The 21,868-nt window shown below is 43.7% G+C and overlaps 1 protein-coding gene across 4 annotated transcripts in view; it reads left to right on the top strand.

The window, feature by feature from the left end:
- LOC115579750 (uncharacterized) overlaps window positions 1–7,792 on the top strand; it is an 8,309-nt gene extending 517 nt beyond the window's left edge. The window contains exons 1-8 of one of the 4 annotated variants that reach the window (XM_030413402.1): window positions 1–1,406; window positions 1,888–2,303; window positions 2,444–2,619; window positions 2,871–3,484; window positions 3,653–3,982; window positions 4,110–4,281; window positions 4,520–4,659; window positions 4,991–7,792. The exon at window positions 1–1,406 is cut by the window's left edge and continues 517 nt beyond it. In XM_030413402.1, the coding sequence (XP_030269262.1) occupies window positions 6,709–7,611 (903 nt within the window). In that variant the 5' untranslated portion in view covers window positions 1–1,406; window positions 1,888–2,303; window positions 2,444–2,619; ... (3 more) ...; window positions 4,520–4,659; window positions 4,991–6,708 and the 3' untranslated portion in view covers window positions 7,612–7,792. Of the gene's footprint in view, window positions 2,304–2,443; window positions 2,620–2,870; window positions 3,485–3,652; window positions 3,983–4,109; window positions 4,282–4,519; window positions 4,660–4,990 lie in introns of all 4 variants that reach the window. The other 3 variants (XM_030413401.1, XM_030413400.1, XM_030413399.1) reach the window with 3 other exon arrangements.
- The last annotated feature ends 14,076 nt before the right edge of the window (window positions 7,793–21,868 follow it).

Here is a 21,868-nt window from a genome sequence, read left to right as displayed (position 1 = left end):
TGCAATAATGGAAAGTAACTAAGTACATTCTCTCAAGTAACATATTGAGGTACTCCTGTGTTTTCTGCCAATTTATTCTTCTACTCCACTACATTTATCTGGTAACTTTAGTTAGTTACTTTTAGGGCTGCACCCAACAAATACTCTTATTTTTTGGTTTAATCTATTATCTTTTTATGACTTGAATGCTATAAAGATTTTACCCAAAATAACATTTAAAAATTTACATTTCTATTTCAATATTTTATTGAATCATCTTCAATCATCAACAAACAAATAGGACAAAGTGCACTGCAAGTCATTGTCCCCAACAAAGAACTAGCCCAGTCTTCACTGGTAATCTGTGTAATCCTAATATATGTATCGTTTGGGTGAGGACAAAAAGTAACTAATATTAGTACTAACTAGTAACCAGTATGTTTAACTTCTGTGCAGAGACATGACTGGAGATCACAAGCAGAGCAGGACGGGTCAGTAGCGGGCCACGTTATTTAGCATGGATAAATACGCCCAGGCGACACAACAGATCTTTCTTGGGTAGCGTTAGATTTCACTCCCACTTTGGTTTGGTCTTGTCCCCCGTTTAAAACAGTGATGATGTGACAGAGGGGATCTGCCTCATGCCGGTTGTTCACTGTGATTTTTAATCCATTGATGAGGACAAACAGTCTCTTCTATGACCAGCATGCAATTAGCATAACAACATAGCAGCTTCGTCTTTGGGCAAACTGATCAGCGGTGGTTCCCGACACATCACACACACAGACCATGGAGTGACTCCATCACTGCCACACCAAGTAAAAAAGCACAATATTGAGTAGAAGTATAAAGATGCATCAAACGGAAATACTCAAGTTACTCTTGAGTTTCACATCACTGCCGGATCCAATGTGCTTCTATCAACGCATCGTCCAGGCCCTTTGCACATTGAATGTTATATCAGAACCAAAAAAGTACATTTTCAAATTAATTTATTTGATGACAATTGAATAAAAAAACTCCTTTACTCACAAAATGCTGACTATGATGTCCAATAATCGGTGTACCCACTATAGACAGCCTATATTTAAATATATGTACACAGCAAATGTGCCAGTGTTATTTTTTGTAGTGTTGGTGTAAATTAACAGGGGTTACTATTAATTTTACTCAGAATTGATCAAAATTAACTCCCCCTAGAGTCAGTTCCTGATAGTGTCAGAGTTGATTTCCGTCGTTATGAGAATCACTCTGAATTTACATTCTGGTTCGTTAAATTGGCCACACCCACCGTTTGAATCGCTTGCCGTGGCAGTGACTGACTGGCACACTGGTGGCACACTGAGTCAGCAGCAGACTGCAGTCATAGCCTACTTGTTGTCCAAATCTATTCTTTGGAAGAAGAAAGAACTTCTTTCTAAGGTAAGGTAAGTTTTAGTCGATAAAATTCTCTCTTTGGGATTGATATTAGTGTTTTTTTTTTGTGTGGTTGATTTTGGCTGCTAGCTAGCTAGCGAAGTTGGCTAGCTAGCTAACGTTAGCTTAGCTCGCTAGCCCTGGCCAACGTTGCGCTGGACCAGGGTTTAGCAGTGGCAGGAAAGACCATTTAATCTGTATTCTTGCTGTTCTCAGGTCAAATATTTATACGCGATTAATTTAGATTAAGTAATTACAAAGCTTCTAATTAATTTGATTATTTTTTTTAATCCAGTCCCGGCCCTAAATATAGTGTTTTGTTTTTTAACAGCATTTCACCTTCCTTCATCACGGTCAGTGTCATGTTGGCTGTCATGTGCGTGGTAGTCGCGGTAATTGTACAGTGTTCAAATTACCCCCACCCCGGGGGAAACACTGTGAGTAAATGTAAGAAATTAGGAATAATAAATGATGCCATTCTTGTCTTTGAAGCGACATGCTGGTTCCTGTAGAGTATAAAGGAGTCAGCAAATGGGTCAGGGTACCACAGGCGGAGGACGAGTACAATTACTCCCAGTTTTTGCAAGCAGGTAACTGTTAGGCTAATTTGACTGTCAAGTTTATTTGTGCATTTAGGTTTTTCCAATGTTTTTCCTAGAGACTACAGATGAAAATCAGTTTTCCTGCTAACTCCGGCGTATTTATAGTTCATCAGCTCTGTTCAATGCATGTTTGTCCCTCCCAAATCTTGCTTACAGTATCTTATGTTTCAGTGCTGGCAAAATTCAATTTGCCAGGTTCTGCTTCCTTGAGCCTGAAGGATTCCTCTAACGTGGAAGTGTATTCGGACATATTTGTTGAACTCTTGAAGTCATCTGGGGTGTCGTTCAAGGCCGAAGAATGTGATGGTAAGGGATTGCAGGCTTATATTTTTAATTTTTAAGAATTTGAGTCTGTTTTCTACAAAAGGTAAATTGAGCTGTAACTCGTTTCCTCTCATGGTCAATTGCGTCATTTACAATGCAAGGCTGTGTGTTTTCTTGGGTAGCAATGCTGAGGAGTTCTCAGAGGGCTCATCTTTATCAGACTGGTCACCAACACCATCACGTTCATCCCAAGGGTCATCATCAGGTTCTGACTCAACACTGATACTGGAATCTACCAAAGCTCGGAAAAGTTTCAAGAAAAGTTGAAGGACCCCTGGATAGCAACGTTGCAAGAGATGTAAGTTGACCACCTGATATTGACCCTGATGTCAATTAGACCAATGTCAAACCTTACATTAAAATTTCATAATAAGTATATTAGTACTGCAGCTTTAGTAGGTGTCAGACTGAGGACCCAGAGCTCTGTTATGTTAGCTAATTCTCATTTATCATGCACCCCCTAACCAACTGTTACATCAGACCGGGGCATAGGCTGAAATACCTACTGTACGTACCTGCAGTGTGAATGTTATGCAATTGTCATTTCAGAATGTTAGAGTTGCTCTGTATTCAAAGCCTGGTGGAAGAGAAATATCCAAAGAGTATGAGAAAACAAGCGCCATCAGTGATGTTACAAGAAGAAAGATGGTAAACATTCTTGTGGCAGATATGGTGGAGAGCCATGGGTAAGTGAATGCACTTGCAATAACAGGTTGTGGTTGTTTTTGATTTGTTTTTTACCTCCAAAAGTTGCTGCCGATTATGTCTTCACCCAAACTCATGTGCACATCAAGGTTATTATAGTTTAACATTTTTCATTAGTTTTATTTTTATTTAGCTATTCAATTGGCTTTTTTGTTTCAGTTCAGTTTTAGTTCATTCATCAAGTGATGAATCAGTTTTAGTTTAGTTTTTATTTTGAGGAATTGACTAGTTTTTATTTGGTCTTAGTTTTAGTTTTTCAGGTTTTAGGAGAAAGCCTCAGTTAGACCACGGAAGATTAACTTCTGTTTTAGTTGCAACCCATAATGTTCCCATCAGTCATTTTCCATTCACTCTTATCTTATCTCTTTTCAGGAGGGTGCCTCCGGTGAATGTGCGGATCCTCTACGCACTTGGGATTACAACACTGTTCCCTGTTCCCGGATTCCAAGAACGGCTATGTGAGTATAAACAGTAATGCATCCCCATACATTCTGTGTTGTAAACTGTTTTTGTCTATTGCAAGTCTGCCAGTACTGGGTGAGGGATCCCTGCTCTGTTGCTCACCCTGATGTTTCTCCAGTTTTTTTCCAGTTGATGTGAGTCGATGTGTTTTTCTTTATCAACAGGAACATTTCTATGATCACCAGAGTGGTTCCGGCTACCTAGCGTGGAGGCTGAAAACTGTTCAGCGGAACTCTGCTCAAGACAGCAAGAAATCCAGGACCACTTTCCAAGAGGGCCCCAAGACTCCACGCATTATCCGTTCAGATGAGAAGCAGTTGACCGATGATGAATGCAGGGAAGCCATATCGGTGATGAAACACTCAAGTGATGCAACCCTTGTCAAAAATAAGATGAAGGCAACATTCTAGCACAGACTAAAGGTGGTTCAAGACCCGGATACTGCCTCTACTGCCCTGGATCTCTTTCCCAGATTCTTGGATACACCTGGCTTGGTAAGCATAAAATGAATTGCTGACGACTTTGTGGTTGCCTTATTTTGCTTGACTGTTTATTAATTGACACCCATAGCACCATTACAATGGTGTTCTCATTCACACACACAAACATTTTCTGTTTAAGATCAACCAAGACTTCACAATGATCTTTGGTGAGGAGGTGTCTGGTAAATTCCTGTCCAAGTGGCCAACATTTTTCAAACCAAGAGTCATCGCAGATTGCTGCAAGAATCTAACCCCGAGTCCACATGTGGATGAGCTACTTCTGTCTGCACAACAGGAGAATGATGATGGTGGTAAGTGTTAATTGAATAGTGGACACAGTAGATTGCACATGCCTTCAGTGTACACAACAGAAGTGGACATTGTTGTGTTCTTTCATGTTTTTGGCCCCTTTACTACAAATCCCATACTGCACCTTACTGCTAACCATATTCAATCCATGGTTAATTTAAGAAAACTTTACTATAACTCATACTGTAATGCTTATAAGGAAATAAAAGACATTTTATAGTGTCACTTCTAATTCTGCAGTGTGGCATTCTGAAGAGTGGGACTCGGAGATGGCCGCCATCCTTCTGCTGCTTCACCTCTTGCCTCCAACAGTTAAAGGCAAGAAGGCCGGCAAGATGAGCACATCGGATGCTGCTAGACACCTGATCAAGTTCATGAAGGTATTTTCTTAGGACTGTACATCACTGATGCAAGGTTTTCATGTCAGCTGATGTAAGGTTTTCAGGAGCCAATATGGCAGGGTAATTGGGGGGGTGCAGTTAAATAGTTTTTAAAAAGTCATCCATCCATTCATCACACAAAAATAAATTAATGTTGTGTACATTCATAGATCCATCCCTGAAATAATTACTTGTGTACATCTATCAAATATTAATTCATCAAGTTGTGTATTGCGCCGGATCCATTCATACAGTCAGTCGCACATGAATTAAAATGACTTGAGTAAAATCTCTCTCTCTCTCTCTCTCTCTCACTCTCACTCTCACTCAGGTGGGGGCAAGCATGGAGACCTTCCTTAAAGAAACTGGCCCCAAACAGCCCTTTCTTCTCGGTGTCGGAGAAAGAAGCAACAGCATCCAGGACTTCTACATCATCCTGGACCAGAAGGCCATTCCCTGCAGGATGCAGACCCCAGTTGCTGCCTTTGATGAGCTCTTCAAGGCGCATTATGCTTTTGCCGTGTCGTATGATGATCCAGCTTCTTCATCTTCATCCAAACCACCGTGTATGGCATCGACGTCGGCAAAGTGAAAGAGAGTCCTCGGGTAAAAGAAATCAGAGCAAGGCTTCTTCACTGTGAGGTTTGAAGACCGATACATTTTGACCAGAAATGTACACGTTACATTTGCAAGGTACACCACACCAGTTGTTCAATGTTATTTAGACATTTGAAGTTTGAGCATGGATTGTATCCCGGAAGGTCTCTGCGCTTGAACTGTGGAGAGCCTGGTTGTTCATTTGTTTTTTGTACATATTCTGGTTACCAACGTCACCTATCTCGAGCACATAAAGACTATCTTGATCCAGATCCCGTCAGCAGTTTTGAATTTGAGCCTGTAGCTGGACCTTCCACACCAGTGAATGTGGATCCTCCTGTGAGGGTCACTACACATGTTCCAGTTGAAAAGAAGAATATACTGGACATGTGCAGTCTGTTATTGCTCAGGTTCAAGCCTCAGGTGTTCCAGAGAGTACTGTGCAGTGTCTAGTTGGCTCAATGGAGGAACTGGTTAGTGGCATCCATGCTCACACAAAGGAAGCTGTTGTTAATTGTTTGTCTTCTGATGCATCTAGAGAAACTTTGGAGAGAGTTGAGAGTTGTTTTCGTGTCTTAACACAGAATCTAAAAGGATGAGGCATTTTGAAAAGAAATGGAATATAGTAGAACCTGTAGAGCATGTTCTGGGGGTCCGTTTTGATGTAAGAAGAGATAGAATAACAGGCACATATAGGCAAGTTCCGGTCGATGATAAGTTAATGTATGTACCTATCCGGGGGTCTCTCACATCTATGTTTAGTAACGGTGAACTCTGTAACAGTTTCCAAGAAGTAAAACCACACCAGGAGGGATTTTACAGAGATATAAGTGATGGGTCCTACTTTAAGAATCATAGTTTATTTTCTCAGCAAGAACCCGCTCTTCAGATCCAGCTCTACTATGACGATTTTGAAACTGCCAATCCATTGGGCTCAAAAAAGGGGGTGCACAAACTGTGATGTGTTTATTTTGTTTTGAGAAATTTATCACCAAAGCTCAATTCTGTGTTAATGAATATTCATCTTGTCGCTCTCTTTCACTCAGAGGATCTTAAGAAATATGGATTTGAGCCGATTCTGAAGCCACTTATTGATGATCTAAAGATTTTGGAGACTGAAGGAATACAGTTGCCTTTTTCAGCTACACCTGTGAAGGGTTCAGTCATTCAGGTTACAGGAGACAATTTAGCTCTACATGCACTTTTTGGTTTTGTTGAATCATTCAGTGCGACGTACTGCTGTAGGTTATGTTTAACTGATAGAAGTGAATATCAGTCAGTTTCAGTGAAGATCACCCAGGTTTAACTCTACGTTCAAAAGACCTTCATGTTGAGCATGTTCGTGTCATCCAGGAAAATCCTGCTTTGAAATCAACATTTGGTGTCAAACGAGACTGTCCACTCAATTCCCTCCAGTTTTTCCATTCATCAAACAATTACGCTGTAGACATAATGCATGACCTGCTAGAAGGAGTGGTCCAATATGAGTTAAAGCTTGTGTTTCAGTATTTGATCAAGAATTCAATATCCCTGTGTTCATTGTCTGTAGGAATTGTTAGCTTTAATTATGGATACACACAGAGAAAGAACAGGTCAAGTGGGCTTAAGCTGGATGACAACAGCAAAGATCTTAGACTTAATGCTATCCAGTCTTGGTGCCTCCTACGCAATGCCCCGCTGATATTTGGAGATTTAGTTGAAAGAGCAGATACCTGTTGGCAATTGTTACTCCTTTTAATTCAAATCGTAAACATAGTGTTTTCACAAACTGTAACTCATGGTATGACTTGTTATTTGAAACATTTAATTTTTGAACATCACAAACTTTTTAAATCCATCTTCCCAGAGCCCAATCTCATTCCAAAACATCACCATATGATCCACTACCCGAGCTGTATTAGAAGAATTGGACCATTCATACACATTTGGTGCATGCGATTTGAAGGAAAACATAATTTCTTCAAGAAATCTGTTAAAAACTTCAAAAATATTGCAAAGACTCTGGTTAAGAAACATCAGGCTCAGTTAGCATTTAATTTTGAGAACTTTTATTTCCAAAGGTTACAGTTTGGTCCGATCTCCGAAGTTATGGTCAGCAGTATAGAGGGTGGAGAGGTGCTGAATGAAGCTTTTGATGTGTTGTCAGTTTCCACCACTTCCTGGGTCAAAAACTATTGCACCGAGTATCAAGTTGGGATGTATGTGGTTACTGGAGTTGAAAATGAGATGCCTTTGTTCAACGGGATTGACAGTATAATTGTTAAAGACAACAATGCCTATCTTTTGATTTGTAAAGTCTCAAATAATTTTTTTGATGATCATTTAAATGCATTTGGTATGGAGGAGAAAAATTAGGTTTTCACAGTGATCTGTGTAAATGACCTAGTATATTACAGACCTTGTGATAGGCAATTTTCATATGACACCGATGACCAAGTGTACATTGTTCCATACTGTAATTATATGTGAATCCATGCAGACTGTTAATTGTTAGTGTGGTGTGGTGGCTATTCAATAAGAATATTTTTATAAAGAAGTGCTTGCCTTGTGTATTTTTTGTGATGGGTTTGTGGGTGGTTGTGGTGGTTAAGGGTGGGTGGGTTTATTGGTAGTCAAATTTTACACCCATTGGTGTGAATGCATTGGTAGTCAGTGTAGCATTTTCAACTGCAGTAGTGTAACACTTTATTAAAATGACACTAGTGTAGAGTACTATTGACACTACACATATTAGCTAGTGTTAATTTTTAACTCCTTTACAGTGTTGAAATAACTAGAACTGAGTGTAAAAACACTAACACTGACACTATACATGTGTTAGTCAGTGTTAATTTTTAACTCCCTACAGTGTTGAAATTACTAGACTTAAGTGTAAAAATCTACACTGACACTAGTGTAGAGTACTATTGACACTTAACTAGTGTTGACCAGTGTTAATTTTGAACTCCCTACAGTGTTGAAATAACTATAGCTGAGTGTAAAAACATTAACACTAGTGTTAGTGTTAAATTAACACTGAAAAGAGTGGATGCATATACACACTTTCTCAGTGTTAAATTTAACACTCTCAGAGTTGATTTAACACTGACATTTTTGCTGTGTATATGACAGTACATTTAATACCAGATACTTATACTACTCAATGTAGTATTTTTCAATATCACTCCTTTCAGCAACTCAGGTAGTCATTTTGGGTACCTTTTACAACACTGAATAAATGTACCTAGAAATAAAAAAAAATCTGTAAATTATACATGTACTGCCTTCTACGGCTCTTGAAGGCTGAACAAATTTAACCATTTTATATTCTGCTGTGTAGTTTACAATGCATCATATTCTTCATGGTGTGGCTGCACTGTGAGAGACATATACGTATCTCTACAAAGTCAATCTCGCATGAGCTCAGAAAAACCGTGATGATTCATTTCCCAGCTGATCGGAAAGTTTTTAAATAGTTTATTAGGCTTAAAGTTTAAACAAATGTTGGCCTCCATTGACCCAGGAGATTTGTTGCCTGGTGGCGGACAGAACTGCATTGTGAAACACCATTAGGGTTACAGGGAACCAGTCTAAATCCTGATGCTGTCATTATTCTATATCCAATGTGATAAATAATAACTATGACATTGCACATCAACATTTACTTTATAATGATAAGTTGAATCAAAAACCTTGTTTTTTGCACATTTAAGAAGAAGGGTATTTTAATGTTACTTAATCCTTGCAGTTAGTTGGATGGAGTAAAAAAAGCACAATATTTGCCTGTGTGATGTAGTTAAGTAGAAGAATAAAGATGCATTAAATGGAAATACTTGACAGAACAGGGCAATGCTCTGTATTGATTTTAGGGTTTCCTGTCACACAGCCAATATTTTGAACTGGTTGTGTACTTTAAGGACTTTATATACATAAATAATAGGGGGTGTAAAGATTCACCGATATGGATCAGTAACCGTTTTTAATGTTAAAGATGCAACCACATCAATATGCGGACCCCTGTATCGATATAAATTTACCATTAACCGGTCGATGGCCTGACTCTAAAGTTATGTATCGGTTGAAGGAAGCTTTGCTGCTAATTCTGCAGAGCGCCTCTCAACTCTGGTAAAAGGATAAAGGTCAACGTGAGATTTTCGCAAGTGTAACGTTAGCGTATCTAAGGGAAAAACCACAACAACATGTCTGACAACTCCAACATTGTTTACAATGCACCAGCTAATCTGAAATCTAAAGTTTGGAAGAGATTTGGATTTTATAAGAAGGAGGGACATTTGGACAAAAGTCTGGCCATATGTAAGGTCTGTAGAACAGCTATTAAGTACAGCGGTAGCATGACAAATCTGAAAACTCACCTGGTGAGACGGCATGGAGAAAACTACATGGGCGATAAGGAGTCTGTGGAGGCTAACATTAGTAACGTTACAGCTAGCTCAAGCAAGAACACATAAGACAACGACATGGCTATTAAAGACTTTTCCAGCCACAACTCAGCGAGGTCCAAGGCAATCACAGCATCTATAGCCCGTTTTATTTCAAAGGACTTACGGCCTTACAGTGTGGTTGAGAGTGATGGCTTTCGAGACGTGATAAGGTAAGTGTGAGAAGGTGAGCACCCCCCCCTTCTCACCGTCTCCTCGGGGGAAACGCCGATGTGTAGCGTGGCCCACGAGGGAGCGAAGAGAGACTTTTCTCGGACCTTTGTACACCAGGGCTGTACAGTGCGAGCATTTTACTCGCATATGCGCCTAAAAATAGATTGTGCGAGTAGAAAAAATAAAAAGGGAGCACACGTGCGAGTACGGATTTTTCTCAGTAACAGGTAATCTACTCATCTACTAATTACTATTTCAATCCTTACAACGCTGTTACCGTTACCGACTATTAAATGTGGCGCATTAGAAATTGAAGTTGATCATTGAAGCTGTTTTCATCCGACTCGGCTCTCAGCCACCGGGGCTGCAGAGCTGTTTTATTTTCCTCTGGTGAGGGAGGAGGGAGGGGCGGGACAACCGCATAAGTGACGATGATTGGCTCACTAACGTTGAGTGAGAGTTCTTAAGCCAATCGGTGGCAATGTTCGGTTTACACACAAGCGACACACGCACACAAGCAGCCTCACACACACAAACTAGCAGAGGTGAACTGAAGCAATGAAGAGTCCGGAGGGAAAGTTAACGTTTTCAAAGTGGAAGTACAGACACTACTTTAATCTCCTTTGTCCACGTCCATTGTAAGCAACTCTGATCTAATGAAGCATCTCTCAGTGGCACACGCTTCTACAAAACTAACACTGGCCAAAAACTCCGTTGCTGACGCTGTTGATGATGATAGCAGGCCAGGTGTGGCTAACGTGAGCTCCGCTAACAGCTTCACAAAAACTTGTGACACAGACTGAACTGAATGCAATGATAGACAGGTATGTTGTTGAGAACTTGCTCCTGTTTTCAACAGTTGACTCAGACTCCTTCAGAGCACTCATTGGTAAAATATCGGGGAGAACAGGAGCCGGTCCGCCATGCATAACTACATTTTCTAAATACATATGTAGATGCCGAGTACGCTAAAATGAATGCCGAGCTCAAAAGGGGGAATAAATAAAAGTAACGCAATGGTTACTTTTCCTGGTAACTAATTACTTTTATAGTGGAGTAATTCAGTTACTAACTCAGTTAGTCAGTCAGTTTAAAAGTAACGTGCCCAACACTGGTCATAGCTTACAACTTTTCTTTTTTCACACGCTGGATAAACTCAGCCAAGAGTGCCAGGCGACCTGACTACAGAAAGATGTGGGACAGGGATGTTCTCTGTGTTTAATTGAGGGTTGCAGTAGGCCTTATGATGGCACTGTGTTTATATGTTTGAGTGCACATGTGTGTTACTGTGTACGTGATTTAAGTGTTGATAATAAAATTGTGTTATTTAAGAAATTTCAAAGTGCTCCTAAATTTTTTCTGTGCTCCTAAATATTTTAATTTAGGAGCACCTGTGCTCCTAGTGAAAAAGCTAAGCGTACAGCCCTGTACACACATACACGCACACTCCTACACCCGCACACACTCCCGCATATGATGCTAAGGGCTCTATGAGAATGTTATATTGATGTGTACGGTTATGAAATGTGTGTATTGGGCCATGCGGGGTTATCGTATGTGGTGTGAGCCGGGACCGGCATCGGGAACGCAGTGCGCCGTGGCTCGCATTCACCACACCCACAACTCACCTGTGACAGTTTTTCACTCCTCTCTATCATCTTGGCGTGTAGTGAGGTACCCACTACTCGTCCCGCTCTTCATCTGTTCACTGGTAAAGACTCTGGTCCTGCAGACATTCACGTACACTCAGCATATTCACCTCCACTCCCGGTCTGGATCCACTGCTCCTTGGCGGAAGCGCGCACCGCTGCAGGGGCGGTCTTTATCGAGCGAGGGGCAAGGGGGGCATAGCCCATGTCGCCCAGGGGTGTTTGTTTTGTTATTATATATTGGTTTGTGTGATTCTTATGCAGAGAGGTTGGTTTGTCAGGTTAAATATTGTCTGTGTCACAAGGGGATTTTGTATTGTTTGTTCTGGGATATATTTATGTATATAATGTCATGGGTGGACCACTAGGATTTTGGTGTTCCCCCTCATTAATGGTTTGCCCCAGTTGGGCTTAGCAGGCTGCGTTATTTAAAGGATCTTCATTCAGCTCTCTGGAGCTCTGAGTGGAAGTAGCCTGGTGTGAGGCTATGTTCCTGCCATTTTTGTTTGCATGACTTTGTCCTCAGAGTTTGTGTGTATTTTTATTGGGTTTTTTTTTGTAAAATAAAAAGCCGGTTCTTTTGGCACCTAACGCTTTTCTGGCTCTGTGTTCCACCTCCACCATCTGAGTCTGGCTTGCCCTGATCCCCTTTTTGTGGGGAGACCACTCTGGTCCCTCACATTTGGTGGCAGTGGTGGGATCTGTGGCACCATCTGAGAAGCTGGAGAGAAGAGGTGGAAGGCGAGGACGCGCTGGGATGCGAGGCCGTGGGTACGGCTGGGCCTGGGTGAGGATGGAATGCCCCAGGCTGACCCGAGATGAAGAGGAGGAGGAAGAAGAGGTGCAATCGGATGGCGAGGCCGGGGCCCAGGCATCGGGCGGGGAGCAGCCGGAGGGGTGCGATCTGGCCACCTTGCATCAGCTCCTGGTCAAGACCCTCCAAACCCAGGAGAGGGAGGCACTGAAGCAAGAGCAGCGCTGGAGTGGTGTCCAGATCCAGCTGAATCCGCTCCGGGATGATGTAGATGCTGACCGCAGGCGTCCACCTCTACCACCGCCCGGGCCTCAACCAGGGGGTCTCCATTTCCCACTGGGGGGTGCTCCAGCAGCCCCGGTAGAAGCAGCGGCTCCAGAGCCTGCCGCAGACGCACCGGCAGCCATGGCACCAGCAGCAGTGGGACTGGCACCTGCTCCAGCAGCACCAGTGACCTGGTCCAGAGCTGCAATCCCCAGGTTTGAGGAGGGGGATGACATTGAACAATATCTAACCACATTTGAGAGGTTGGCCATGGCGTACCGCTGGCAAAGACAGGAGTGGGCGGTGTTACTGGTGCCCTACCTGTCTGGCAGAGCACGTAGTGCCTATGTGGCTATGGACATGAACCAGACAATGGACTATGATCGTGTGAAGGAGGCCATCCTGAATAAGTATGAGATAAATGAGGAGGTGTATCGGAGGAGGTTCCGGGAGCCAGACATCAGGCCTGGAGAGACGCCCCGTGAGCTGTACACCCGCCTCAAGGATCTCTTCAACAAGTGGATTCGGCCAGCAACGAAGACGATCGACAAGGTCACGGAGACACTTGTCCTGGAGCAGTATCTTCGTACTCTGACCCCTGATATCAGAGTCTGGGTGAAGGAGCACGATCCCCAGGATGGTCAACGGGCTGCAGAGCTGGTGGAGAACTTCATGGCGGCTCGGCGTGGACACAAGGCCTTCCGGATGGAGGCGCAACCCAGACCAGCAGCACGAGGTAGGTCTGAGGGGTTTGGGTATGGGAGTGATCCAAAGACTAGCGAGCCCAGTAGACTGCCTGCCCGGAGTTCATTTCCACCAGTTAGGCCCAGAGATCCAGAACAGAAAACCAGCGGGTCAGTGGTTTGCTATTACTGTCATCAGGAGGGCCACATTAAGCCAGAGTGTCCCAATAGGAAGCCCAAGCACTCTAGCCATTGCTGTGTCCCACGACCAGAAGAGGGGGATACAGGCTTTGTGGGGAGGCTACAAACTGCATCAGTCCATGTTAATGGGAAGAGTGCTATTGCCCTGCTGGACACTGGAAGCACACAGACACTAGTACAGCCCCACCTCGTGGAGAAGAGAGACTTTGTGCCAGGTGGGAAACTAAGGGTTTTGTGTGTGAATGGTGACGGACATGAGTACCCCGTAGCTGAAGTCTACCTAGAGGTCAGAGGTCAGACTTACCAGATGACTGTGGGTGTGGTTGAGGGACTGAGCCATTCTGTGGTCATCGGCCAAGATATCCTTGTGTTGCCTGAGCTGGTGGGAACAAGCCAGCTAGTCAGTATGGTGGTGACTAGGTCCCAGAGCCTAGCACAGGGGCCCGAAGTGTCTACTTGTGAGCCTGAGCCCAATGAACTGGCAGAATTGCCTTTGTTTAGCGAGGACATCTCTGCTCCCATCAGGATGAGGGGTAAGAAGTCCCGCAGACAGTGCAGACAGGATAAGCTAGTCGGGACGGTAGAAAGAAATGAGGAGCTACCACTTACCCAGCCAGATGATGAGTGGGGGGAGGTTCCAGACCATTTTGAGCAGCTTTAGAGGGATGATCCCACTTTGCTGAAAGCTTTTGACAGGGTCTCCCATATTGATGATGTCCAAACAGAAGTCCATCCTGCTCTGTCTGGGGAAAGTTATGTGGTTAAAGATGGACTGTTGTATCATCAGCCAGGAGAGGGCAGGACTGAGCAGCTGGTGGTACCCAAAGAACTCAGGGAACAGGTGCTAGCGATGGGTCACAAGATTCCTTGGGCAGGTCATCTAAGCAACACCAAGAGCCATGAGAGAATCGCGGCCAGGTTTTATTGGCCAGGGCTCTATGGTGATGTGCTGAACTATTGTAAATCCTGCCCTGAATGCCAGTTGACGAGCAACAGGAAGACTAGCCCTTATCCCCTTCAGCCACTTCCTATCATCGAGGTACCTTTTACCCGCATAGCGATGGACATTGTAGGCCCCCTGGAGAGAACTCAAACAGGCTACAAGTACATCCTGGTAATTTGTGATTATGCCACTCGTTACCCAGAGGCCTTCCCACTGCGCAAAATCTCTGCTCGTCCCATAGCACAGGCTTTGTTGCAGCTATTCTCCAGGGTGGGCATCCCAGAGGAAGTCATCACTGACCAGGGTACTGCTTTTCTCTCCAAGACCCTCAGGCAGGTTTACGGTTTGCTAGGCATTAAGGGCATCAGAACCACTCCATACCACCCTCAGACCGATGGCCTTGTAGAGCGGTACAACCAGACTCTGAAAAGCATGTTGAGGAAGTTTGTGGCTGCCAATGGGAAAGACTGGGATCGCTGGCTGCCCTACTTGCTCTTTGCTTACCGTGAGGTCCCCCAGGCCTCCACAGGCTTTTCACCTTTTGAGCTGCTTTATGGTCGACAGGTTCGAGGTCCCTTGGACGTCCTGAGAGAGGCCTGGGAGGGACCCAGGTCACCCGAGACTTGCAGCGTTCTGACCCACGTCCTGAAGATGAGGGACAAGATGGAGGAGATGGCTGAGCTGGCGCAGACGAACCTGGGGCGGGCCCAGACGCAACAGAAGTCCTGGTATGACAAGGCAGCCAGGCAGAGGAGCCTTCAACCAGGTCAGAAGGTTCTGCTTCTTCTGCCCACCTCAGAGAACAAGCTGCTGGCCAGGTGGCAGGGGCCCTACGAGGTGGTGCGGAAGATGGGTCCAGCCACTTATGAGATCGACCTTCCTGGGAGGAGAAAACCCAGGCAAACCTTCCATGTCAATCTTCTAAAAGAGTGGCATGAGAGGAAGCCAGAGTTGCAGCTCAGGGTGCAGGCAGTGGTGGAGGAGGAGGAGAGTCCTGAGCAGTTCTTCCCCACCGGCCAGCAGTCAGCCGCCCTGGACATGTCTCATCTGACTTCAAGCCAGAAGAGGGAGCTGGAGGCGATCATCCCTGCTGGCCTTTTCCAGGAGAGGCCGGGCTTCACCACAGTGGTGGAGCACTCCATCCCTCTGAAGGACACAACCCCAGTAAGGCAGCGGATGTACCGGGTGCCAGAGCGTCTCCTGTCCTCCCTCAAGACTGAGGTGGAGGAAATGTTGTCTTTGGGGGTGATTGAGAGGTCCTCCAGTGAATGGAGCAACCCAGTGGTGCTGGTGCCCAAGAAAGATGGCACCATGCGCTTCTGTATTGACTTTCGTCGGGTGAACGCCCAGTCACATTTTGATGCTTACCCCATGCCAAGGCTGGAGGACTTGATTGAGCGCCTTGGCAAAGCATCATATATCACTACGTTGGACTTGTGTAAGGGTTACTGGCAAGTGCCTCTGACCAAGGAGGCCAGGCCTTACACAGCCTTTCGTACACCGCAGGGGCTGTTTCAGTTTGTTGTGATGCCCTTTGGTCTTCAGGGGGCACCAGCCAGTTTTCAGAGACTTATGGACATTGTGTTGGCTGGTACAGACTCTTTTGCGGCAGCGTACCTTGATGACGTGGTGGTGTACAGTGCCACCTGGGAGGACCATCTTTGTCATCTAGGTGAAGTGTTGCAGCGCATCCAGCAGGCGGGACTGACCATCCACCCGCGGAAGTGCGCCCTGGCAAAGGAGGAGGTGCAGTACCTTGGCCATGTGCTGGGCCGGGGGGTGATCCGGCCACAGAAAGACAAAGTTCAGGCGGTGCTGGACTGTTAACCGCCCCGGACCAAGAAGGATGTCCGGTCGTTCCTGGGACTGGTGGGTTGGTACCGCCGGTTTGTGCCGGACTTTGCCCGTCGAGCGGCACCTTTGTCAGACTTGACCCGGAAATCGGGCTCCTCCCAGGTCCAGTGGGGGAGGGAGCAGGAGCAGGCGTTCGTGGACTTGAGGGGGGCGCTCTGCAAGGACCCAGTGCTCCAGAGCCCTGATTTTGGACAGCCCTTCACTGTCCAGACTGATGCCTCTGGTGTTGGTCTTGGGGCAGTGCTACTTCAAGGTGAGGGGGACAATAAGAAGCCTGTGGCTTACATTAGCCGCAAACTGTTTCCCCGGGAGACCAGGTACGCTGCAGTCGAGCTGGAGGGCCTGGCCGTGAAGTGGGCACTGGACACCTTAAAATATTACCTGCTTGGTAGAGACTTTTCCTTGGAGACTGACCACCGCGCCTTGCAGTGGTTGGGCCGCATGAAGGACTCCAATGCTCGGGTTACCCGCTGGTTCTTGGCGTTGCAGCCGTACCGCTTTACGGTGCAATACCGGGCGGGCAAGGAGAACACTGTGGCAGACTTTTTGTCTCGCCACCCTGTTGGCGAGACTCCAGAGGGGGAGGGAAATGTGAGAAGGTGAGCACCCCCCCCTTCTCACCGTCTCCTCGGGGGAAACGCTGATGTGTAGCGTGGCCCACGAGGGAGCGAAGAGAGACTTTTCTCGGACCTCTGTACACACATACACGCACACTCCTACACCCGCACACACTCCCGCATATGATGCTAAGGGCTCTATGAGAATGTTATATTGATGTGTACGGTTATGAAATGTGTGTATTGGGCCGTGCGGGGTTATCGTATGTGGTGTGAGCCGGGACCGGCGTCGGGAACACAGTGCGCTGTGTCTCGCATTCACCACACCCACAACTCACCTGTGACAGTTTTTCACTCCTCTCTATCATCTTGGCGTGTAGTGAGGTACCCACTACTCGTCCCGCTCTTCATCTGTTCACTGGTAAAGACTCTGGTCCTGCAGACATTCACGTACACTCAGCATATTCACCTCCACTCCCGGTCTGGATCCACTGCTCCTCGGCGGAAGCGCGCGCCGCTGCAGGGGCAGTCTTTATCGAGCGAGGGGCAAGGGGGGCATAGCCCATGTCGCCCAGGGGTGTTTGTTTTGTTATTATATATTGGTTTGTGTGATTCTTATGCAGAGAGGTTGGTTTGTCAGGTTAAATATTGTCTGTGTCACAAGGGGATTTTGTATTGTTTGTTCTGGGATATATTTATGTATATAATGTCATGGGTGGACCACTATGATTTTGGTGTTCCCCCTCATTAATGGTTTGCCCCAATTGGGCTTAGCAGACTGCGTTATTTAAAGGATCTTCATTCAGCTCTCTGGAGCTCTGAGTGGAAGTAGCCTGGTGTGAGGCTATGTTCCTGCCATTTTTGTTTGCATGACTTTGTCCTCAGAGTTTGTGTGTATTTTTATTGGGTTTTTTTTTGTAAAATAAAAAGCCGGTTCTTTTGGCACCTAATGCTTTTCTGGCTCTGTGTTCCACCTCCACCATCTGAGTCTGGCTTGCCCTGATCCCCTTTTTGTGGGGAGACCACTCTGGTCCCTCACAGTAAGCAATGCCACTTTTATAGAATTGCTTATTCTAATTTATGATGGAAAATGAATGTCTACATTAAACAAATGTTAAGAACTGTATCTAACCCTGAATCATATTGTAGCCCCTGTATCTAGATGCGTATCGAATTGTCTTATGAGGGAGATATGCACACCCCTAATAAATATGTATGGAGCTGAGGTATTTCATCCTGCTGCTGGTACTTATCAGGTGGATTGTTGATTGATTGTTGTTGGATCCTTAGAAGATAGAACAATAGCTGTGTGTGGCGAGTGATCGATGTTTAAAACATCCATGAAGTCATTGCTTATTAGTTTTAGTATTAGTATAGTATAGTATTAGTATAGTTTGATTAATATACAGGGCATCTCTGTCCAAGCTCTATAATATATATATATATATATATATAAATATATATATATATATATATATATATATATATATATATATATATATGTATGTATATATATATATATATATATATATATATATATGTATATGTATATATATGTATGTATATATATATATATATATATATATGTATATGTATATATATGTATGTATATATATGTATGTATATATATATATATATATATATATGTATATGTATATATATGTATGTATATATATGTATATATGTATATATATATATATATATATATATATGTATATGTATATATATATGTATATGTATATGTATATATATATATATGTATGTGTATGTATATATACATATATACATATATATACATACATATATATATGTATATATGTATTCATACATATATATGTATATATGTATATATATGTATATATGTATATATATGTATACATATATATATGTGTATATATATGTATACATATATATATATATATTTATATATACAATGATTTGAATACAAAGTGGTGAAGGTGTTCACTGCACAGCTCAGGTAATGTGACACAGTCAGATTAATCTCATAAGTGATGTAAGTGTAAGAATGAGAGTGTTGAGTCCTCAGTATATTTCCTCACCTTGCTGTGCCTCCCGGAGACTTTCCTCCTCCCTCAGACTCAGTCAGGGCACAAAATGACAGTGCACAATATTTCTGCACTCCTTGCTTTTTCATTCTTGTTGTTATTTTGTTTTCTATTCCATCCCTGCACGAGAAGCCAGGAGCTGTTGATGGGCTGCGCCCGCAATCTCTGTGTATGTGTCATTGATGGGGAGAGGGAGGGATGCTGAGGGATGCTGAGGGTGTGTGTTGGAGCTGGGGGGTTGCGAGTTGCCAGGGCGTAAAAAGTCCACTACTATTTGTCACCGTCGGCTCTGCGCCTGGCTGTCAGGGGCTCCCGCCCGCATGCTGCACCAAAGGCCTCTGGGAGCTCTGTGTTTCACTGAGTGCATCTGCCAGGCAGGAACCCGAACGCCTTTTGCTCCCTCTGCATGACAGTGTGTTTGTGTTTGTGATGGGGAGCGAACAGAAAAGGAACCTTCGCCCAAACCATCTACCTGTGTCAACCCAGGTCACTCTTGATGGACTGCTATGAAATGCAAAGCAGTTGATGGGTTGGTGTAACCAACAGGGGCAGCCAGGCTCGTACAATCACTAACATGTAGAGACGCACCTGACTATTATTGTCTTAATTGATTCATGTGGCAGCTATTATTACTTAGGAAGTAAAAATTACAATATTGATATGACGACCAGTAAGTACATTTAAAGGGATATTCCGGTGTAAATTTAATCCATGGTCTAAATCACTGTGAAACTGTGTTAGACTCCCTCTCGAGAGATCAAGTTAGCAGACCGCTAATTTACGGAGTTTTATCAACCTCAGAAACGACCGCACGACAACAATACACTGCAGTAAATGGATCCAAATATAAACCGCCACCAAAAAGCCACAAATAATGCTCAGAACAGCACCAAACTTCAGCAACAGTACAAATAGAGTCTCGGCACATAGTCCGGGCATTACAACCCCACTAGCTTAGCTGGATTTCTACTGAAAAGCTGACAAAATTGACCGCTCTTCTGCAGCAGCTTCCTGTTGACGGGAAGTCCCGACGACTTGATTACCGAGAGCAGTAGATTTCTGCGGCTCATGGATGAAAATGTATGATTATGACTCCATGGAAAAGCAATCAAAGTTAATATGTGTCTTACCTGCCAGGTTATAACAGTTATTATCGAGAGCGGACAAGGAAAAGAACGGAATTGAGCATTTCTAATCGTACTCGGTAGTCGTCGTGTTGGGACTTCCCCGACCCGGAAGCTGATGGAGGAGAGTTGAATATTTGGATCCATTTACAGCAGTGTATTGTTGTCATGCGGTTGTTTCTGAGGTTGATAAAACTCCGTAAATTAGTGGTCTGCTAACTTGATCTCTCGAGAGGGAGTCTAACACAGTTTCACAGTGATTTAGACCATGGATTAAACTTACACCGGAATATCCCTTTAACAGTTTAACAATAAACTATTGTCTACATGACATCCGTGCACTGAAGCAGTAAACTCACTTATAAATTATCCTAAGTGTTCTTCGTAAAAATGTTAAAATCAGTGTTTCAAATGTCTTGATTTGCCCCCTTTACTGTCGTAGAGAGATAAAAAACAGAAATTATTCACAGTTTAAAAGCTGGAATCATAGAATTTGTACTTGTTTTTTTAGTTGGCGTTTCATTTTATTATTTGACAACAAATTTATTGATAAATGAATTGTTGCAGCCCTATTAGCAAGCTAATCTGTGAGCTACTGCATGCTGACTGCCATTAGTGATTACTTTGTGAGATTTCATTTTTTTTTTTTTAATGGTAGAATAGACACGTCAGGAGGAAATGACATTGTGATTTTGTTATGCTCATGATCCTCATTTTCAGTTGTTTTGAGTTAAATCACAATTTATCAAAACTGAACAGAGGCTTCACTGTGTCTCTCTCTCTGCTGTCACAGTTTCCTCACTGTTCACTGTTTTTTCGTCTTCTCTTCTTCTTCTGAAGTACTGACGTAGACCTGTAGGCCAGCTGATGCAACAGCTGTCTGTCTGTCGGTCACATGACCCTTGGCCTAGGCCTAGGCCAGTGCTTCCTCTCCACATGATTCATCTCTCTTGACACTCAGGTCATCAGCTCACCCTGGTAATGAATGAATGAATTCCCAGCATGCTGAAGTAAACAGCGATCACAAGATGGGCCCAGGATGTCTTAGGAGCTGTCTGTTGCATTAAGGTTATATAACTGAGGGAGAGGAAAAGGACATGTATCTGTTTGTGCATTTGTGTGTATGTGTGCATACATTTCTGTATGTGTGTGTGCATTTGTGTGTATGTGTGCATTCATTTGTGAATATTAGTGTGTGTGTGTTTGTGTGTGTGTGTGTGTGTGTGTGTGTGCATTTGTGTGTGTGTGTGCATTTGTAAGTATTTGTGTGTATGTGTGCGTGCATTTGTGTGTATGTGTGGGTGCGAGCTCAGTTCCTTTTATTCACAATTGCATTCTGACTTTGCTCTTTTGAGGATTATGGAGGTGGCAGATAGCTTCAAAGAGTCTCATTTCCAAAGGTCATTATGTGTTATTCTCGCTCTCAGTTTTTTGATCTTGCAGAAAATAAAAGACCTTTTCAGAATCACTGAATCTTTATCAAACCTACAGATTCGACTGAATGCTCTTCTTTTGTTTGTCAGCCACCTGAACCGCCCTCATCAAACTGCTGCTAACGTGGAGGGATGGAGAAAAGCTTGATCAGCTTCAAGCTTCACCTTATAGTTAATCTTGTTATGGCTTGAATATTGATCGTGTTTGTATCAATACATTTTGTGATGTAAAAAATGTCAAAAAGGGAAAGTACCTGTCACTCTAGTTGGTAGAGCTCAAAGGGACACACATATTTATATACATAACTCCATATGTTACTATTATTAAATCTGATGAAATCTGAAGGAGCATGTTTGGCTTTTCAGCTTATTGAGTTACAGACATTCTTTGTCAGTGTATTCTGTGTTTTCAACATGGTGATGGTGTGCGCCACTTTTAGGACACTTTCCTTGTCACGTCCATTCATTTTAAGCTTGAGTGCCATTTAATGA

The sequence above is a fragment of the Sparus aurata genome, chromosome 4, assembly GCF_900880675.1.
Source record: "Sparus aurata chromosome 4, fSpaAur1.1, whole genome shotgun sequence".
In the NCBI taxonomy this organism is placed as follows: Eukaryota; Metazoa; Chordata; class Actinopteri; order Spariformes; family Sparidae; genus Sparus; species Sparus aurata.
This window is presented reverse-complemented; position numbering and strand designations above follow the sequence as displayed.